Source organism: Podarcis gaigeae, assembly GCF_964106915.1.
Source record: "Podarcis gaigeae genome assembly, chromosome: 12".
Lineage (NCBI taxonomy): Eukaryota > Metazoa > Chordata > Lepidosauria > Squamata > Lacertidae > Podarcis > Podarcis gaigeae.
In genome coordinates, this window is record NC_139688.1 from 47,335,936 (window position 1) to 47,341,935 (window position 6,000).

At 47.3% G+C, this 6,000-nt stretch overlaps 1 protein-coding gene across 3 annotated transcripts in view; it reads right to left on the reverse strand.

The window, feature by feature from the left end:
* The window catches only part of NPHP3 (nephrocystin 3), a 216,430-nt gene extending 210,675 nt beyond the window's left edge, over positions 1 to 5,755 (reverse strand). The window contains exons 1-6 of one of the 3 annotated variants that reach the window (XM_083705566.1): positions 4,961 to 5,754; positions 3,990 to 4,627; positions 3,628 to 3,753; positions 2,738 to 2,888; positions 1,297 to 1,449; positions 124 to 257 (exon numbers count right to left, since the gene is read on the reverse strand). In XM_083705566.1, the coding sequence (XP_083561692.1) occupies positions 124 to 257; positions 1,297 to 1,449; positions 2,738 to 2,888; positions 3,628 to 3,753; positions 3,990 to 4,343 (918 nt within the window). In that variant the 5' untranslated portion in view covers positions 4,344 to 4,627; positions 4,961 to 5,754. Of the gene's footprint in view, positions 1 to 123; positions 258 to 1,296; positions 1,450 to 2,737; positions 2,889 to 3,627; positions 3,754 to 3,989 lie in introns of all 3 variants that reach the window. The other 2 variants (XM_083705567.1, XM_083705568.1) reach the window with 2 other exon arrangements.
* Positions 5,756 to 6,000: the final 245 nt, after the last annotated feature.

The window sequence follows — 6,000 nt, forward strand, 5'->3', positions numbered from 1 at the left end:
TGAAATCAGGATACGGTTTATTGTCCGTGTGAAGCAGATTGCATAGTGTTGTGACAACAGAGCAGAGGACAATGCAGAAAAGTGTAGAAAATCACTAGTCTATCGTGCACACATTTTTCTCACCTGGATAAAGATGTCTACTTCGTTCTGAGTCTCTTCCGTACTGATGAGATACACCCTAACTGTATTGCTCCACAAGGAGTGGGAAAACAAGGGAGTGACTTGCAGCAAACTAGCGACAGCTGCATCCCAGTCATCTGCAAACGTAAGAAAAGACAACACACACAAACACATTGTTAGCCAATTCAAAACCACCAATCAGCTTAATGCAGCCCAGCCAGTCCATCCCTCCCACCTAACTCTTCCAAACAGCCACAGGGGGACAGTATGCAGTTGGCCTGCCCTGTCAATGTTGCCAGCCTGGAACTTAAGGGCCACAAAATGTTGCTCATTCATCAATATTTATTTAAACTGAATGTCACGTTTCGAAGCAGCGAAAGAAAATATCCTGTGCTACCAAGTACGTGTGCCGTAGTGCTCTCTTTAAAAAGAAAAGAAGTCCCTTTGGGTGGCTTCACACACAGAGAGACACACATATGACTTATGAATTTAAAAAGTGATGCCTCTAACAACCACAACAACACAACACCCATTTCCGGATAGGGAGGGAAGATTCAATCAATCAATCATCATTATTTCACCAGTTTAAACCTCAATTAGGGACGCGGGTGGCGCTGTGGGTTAAACCACAGAGCTAGGACTTCCTGATCAGAAGGTCGGCGGTTCGAATCCCCGCGGCAGGGTGAGCTCCCGTCGTTCGGTCCCAGCTCCTGCCCACCTAGCAGTTTGAAAGCACTCTTAAGTGCAAGTAGATAAATAGGTACCGCTTTATAGCGGGAAGGTAACGGCGTTTCCGTGTGCTGTGCTGGTGCTGGCTCGCCAGCTGCAGCTTCGTCACGCTGGCCACGTGACCCGGAAGTGTCCTCGGACGGCGCTGGCTCACGGCCTCTAGAGCGAGATGAGCACGCAACCCTAGAGTCAAACATGACTGGCCCGTACGGGCAGGGGTACCTTTACCTTTACCTTTAAACCTCAATTGCCACTACAGGTCACTTGCAAAGAAGCTGAAATTTGTGCCGGTACGTCATATAACTAAAACACTGATGAAAAGATGAATTGTTCTGTAGGTCGCATTTCAGCCACAGTTTGTCTTGAAGTGATACAACACTGCAAGATTTTGTCTCGGGTCTTTTAAAATTTTAATTACCCTTGCTTCAGAGAGAACCAAGCCCTTACCTCTGTTGACATTTGCAAATGGCCCTTCCACATCTATGGAGCTATGTGCAAACTCAGGGCCTCGGAAGGACTGCTGAAGCTGTATCATGCTGCCCATGGAAGGCTCGCTTCCCAAAGCTCCGCCAGTCCAATATTCGGTCTGAGCTCCAGTGGCTTAAAAATAAAACAAGCATTTACTGATGAATACCTATTGTTTACATAGACTGGTCATCAATTACCTAGTCATTTAGGAGACATGCAACAATTTAATCAGCATAACATAAATCAAAGGCAGCCCTGTTTAGGGAAGCTTTTACTGTTTGATGCATTACTGTATTTTAATATTTTGTTGGAAGCTGCCCAGAGTGGCTGGGGAAGCCCAGCCAGATGGGCGGGGTATAAATAATATATTATCATTATTATTATTATTATTATTATTATTATTATTATTATTATTATTATTATCGTAAGACAACAGCTTAAAACGCAATCAGTTATTATCATTGTATAACCCAGGCTAGCTTCTGGTGTTGATGCAATATCTTGGGTGATTGGCCATTAAGGGAAGCAAAAGAAAGATGCTCTGTGTGAGATGGCAAATAGTTAGAAGGACAAAGCCTGAGTTTAGGAGTTGAGTTGCAGTGATGTGACCAAGAATTAAATCAGCAACCAGGAGAGTCAGAACAGTATTTGAGAGCAATTGTTTGATTTATGTTTGAATCCAACACCGCAACTGTAGGAAAATCAAGATCTTTTTGGGGTGTTAATGCTACGACCCCTCCACCATAGGCTTAGGTTGTATATATATGTAGATAAAACTTTATATCATAAAGACACCGCAGTCTCTGCTGTGCCTCATTTCCAAAAGGAAACATGAACACTGGGGAAGCCCCTAAGACCCACAGAATCTTGCACCGCTAGGAGTTAGGGGTGGGGTGCAACATTACATTTGGGGGGCCAAATAGCATCTTTTGGCAGTGGTGCATGTGAGGATCACTGTACAGCGATACTACAATTTGAAATGGCTTGTGTGATGAGTTCATGGGTGGGTGGGTCGTAATTTAGCAGATTATCATTGTTTAAAAGTTAATACTATGTAGTAGTTTTTTTAATCCACCAGGAGTAGAAGCTTTTTGTCTATCTTATGCTACACATTTATACAGTGGTACCTCTGGATGCGAGCAGGATCCATTCCGGAGCCCCGTTCGCATCCTGAAGCGAACGCAAGACGTGACTGCGCATCTGCGCATGTCGCGTTTTGCCGCTTCTGCGCATGCACGTGACGTCATTTTGAGCATCTGCGCATGCGCAAGCGGCGAAACCTGGAAGTAATGCACTCTGTTACTTCCGGGTCGCCACGGAACGCAACCTGAAAATATTTAAGCTGCAGCATATTCATCCCAAGGTATGACTGTATCCATTCCCCCCCCCCCCCACATGACTGGCAGGTTAAAATTCTTACCGGTAACCTCCGTGCAGCTGTCATCTGAATCCGACTCCTCAGGATCAAAGACCTGGATGCCCTGGGCCTGCAGCCTCTGCAGTTTTGCCTCCAGATCCCGCTTAGCCCTCAGTAAATCCTGAATTTCATTTTCCTTGGTTTCTCTAAAAATCTATATAAAAAAGTAAGGTTAACTATATGAACCTAACCACCAGCCAGAATTTACAGCTGTTCTAAAATACCACTTAATAGTATGTGAGAGTCCTTTCATGGTGGCATGAAACTAACACCCGCTGGGACAGTCCGATGCACAAGCGACAGGACCCTCAGCCCCCACCACGATGCAATGTGAAAGACAGAAGGAAAAGAAGTACAGTGGTACCTCAGGTTAAGTACTTAATTCGTTCCAGAGGTCTGTTCTTAACCTGAAACTGTTCTTAACCTGAAGCACCACTTTAGCTAATGGGGCCTCCCACGGCTGCCGCACCGCCAGAGCATGATTTCTGTTCTTATCCTGAAGCAAAGTTCTTAACCTGAAGCACTATTTCTGGGTTAGCGGAGTGTGTAACCTGAAGCGTATGTAACCTCAAGTGTATGTAACACGAGGTACCACTGTAGACACAAATGGGAACTGCAACAAAATCTTGCAGTGTGGAGTGGCCCCGTTTAGGGTTTTGGCCACTTTTCCTTCTTCAAAATGCTCCACATGATTCCTGCCTCTAGTTTTGTGTTTTCTCCCATTAACAGACACTCGGCATACATGTTCAGTGCCCAATGAGTTGCAGGGAGGTCCCCCCTTGCATATTCCCAAAGCATACTGATACCTCCTTTTTGTTGCTCAGCGGCCAGTCCTGGTTTCAAAAGCTACCAGCACTCAGCACCTGAATTGGCTGCTAGAAGGAGCGATTTACCTTGAACTGCCTCTTGACTTTGTCCCGGTCGTGTTCGAATGTAGCTGCTCTCTCCATGGCTTGATATTTGGCTTCTAGAGCACTTTCTTTCTCCCGGAGTATCTTTTGATAGGTTTTCTGAAGTGCCTAAAAAAAGACCAGTGTTATTGAGAGAGAGAGTTTTCCCTAGGATGAAAAATTACAGCTAAGCAATGGTTTTGACTGTTAACGTCTAAGTGTCAGAATAGAAAAATTGGCAGCTTGCAAGAAGCTGCTCTTCAATTCCAAAGCGGTGTTGTTGTTGTTGTTTTATTATGTTTGGTCTTGTAAACCTATGCCTCTTTTTGCTAGCCCAAAATGGCTGCCCCAGCCTTTCAAGTTACCTGTAGCTCTGCCCGAAGTCTCTTGTTCTCCTTATCCAGCTTGTTCTCCTTTTTCATCATAGAGGCCACCTCGTTGTTCTTGCTGATGCGGAAGATCTCGTACTCCTTTTTCAGCCGCTCGTACTCTGCCATGCATTCCAGCTCCTGTACGGACGCTGTGGACTTGAAGCTGGCTCCGATGAGGCCTCCAGGCCGCGACGTCCCTACACGGCGGAAGGAGCTGCGCAGGAGCCGGGCTTTGGGCTTCACCTCCACGGGGATCTCGCAAGCTTCGCCACCACCTCCCTCGTAGGTGTCTTCAATCACCTCCCCAACTGTGCCGATGGGGTTCACCAACGATGAAGCAGTCCCCATAGCACCTTCTTCAACCCTGTATCTTCTTGATGGAAGTTACTGCCTTACTCAAAGGCTACACCAAAATGCCAGGTATTCACCCTTCCTCAGTATTTATGCCAAGACCCGCAACTGCAGATTTAAAGCTCTGTGCCAGCCCTATAGCCACAGATCAGCCTCAATTCTCCCATTCCACTTAGCCATGAACTGTTCCAAGATTGTCCGGCTGCTTCAGCAAGCCAGCTCTTTAGGCTCGTAACATGGCCAGGGTTTTTTAATGCACAGTCTTCTGGGCTCTGCATCTTCTAGATATTCAACAGGGAAATCTTTTTTAAAAATTTGCAAATCAGCACGTACAGATGAAGAATGACAACCCTACTCCCCCTTACAAAGTGACTGTATTATGTTTTTCGTAAAACCAACGCACTACCAAGCACTGGATTATTCTCATTCTTATAAACCTCCTGGTCAATTCTTACACCGCCCAACCAAGATTGCAGCCACATGGTAAAGATTTTGTGAGTCTAGCCATCATTACGACCACACCCGACTTCTGAATTTACCCAGCCAGCTGACCATCCCTGACTCACCCATAAATGTCTCCTGAAACAAGCAGTGCAGCCCTTAGACACACTTACCTGAGGGCAAGTTCGTGTGAACTCAATGGGGCTCCCTGCTGAACAGACACGCGTATAGGATTTGCAGCGCAAACCCCGTCCTGTCCCGCTCTCCTCCTAATAATGCACGCTTACTAGGGGGGCGAGTCCCGCCGACTCGCGAGTAAACACGCGCGCAGGGCCGGGCTGCATTCTGACGTGACTTTCCTAAAAGGCTGAAACCCTCCTACCGTCCCAGGGATGGCCCAAGACTGCCCAGTCCGGTCAATATCTCCACCCCTCTTGCTAGAAAGGCAGAAGTCGCCAAAAAGTTTCCCAGAGCGCCCGACGCAGAAGGCAGGAGGGGCCAAGCGCTTGACCGCCTTCCTCTGTCTGACTGACTTTTTGCAGCTCCCTGAGCAACGGAGGGGGAGAAAGGAAGGAGGGAAGGGGAAAGAGGGAGAAGGAGGAGGAGGAGGCAGTGACGTGGCTGCTTCTCCCTCCCTCCCTCCTGCCTCGGGCAGCGGACGGAGGCGCCGTCGAGGGAAGAAGGCGCAGCGCCGGTGTCTGCACTCGCCCTTTCCATCGCGCGGTTGCTTCTCTTTCTCCCAACTTTCGCAGCTCAGCCCCATCCGGAGGGTTTGCAGCTGGTCAGCGGCCTCAGGGTGCTTGAGCCGCAGAGTTGGAAGGGGACCCCAAGGGTCATCTAGTCCAACCCCGTATCCCTCCCCCATGCAGGAATCTCAGCTAAAGCGCTGCTTAAGAAAACCTCCAAGGAAGGAGAGTTCACAACCTCCCGAGGGAGACGAGGTGTCTGTGACAAAAGAAAATGTCTCTCGCTCAATGTAAACAAACTGTGAAAAAAAGACTCTTATGAATTGATAGACGTACCTTTTATCTGTTTTGTAACACAGAAAACCCTTAACGAAAACTAATTTTTAAAAAAGTTCTGCCAGAGGTTTAGTCGAATCGAGTCATTGCTGGATTTACGTATAAGCTAAACAAGCTATAGCTTAGGGCCTCACTCTCTTGAGCCCCCCCCCAAAAAAAATTAAGGGGGAAAAACTGGGTGTATGTTTCCA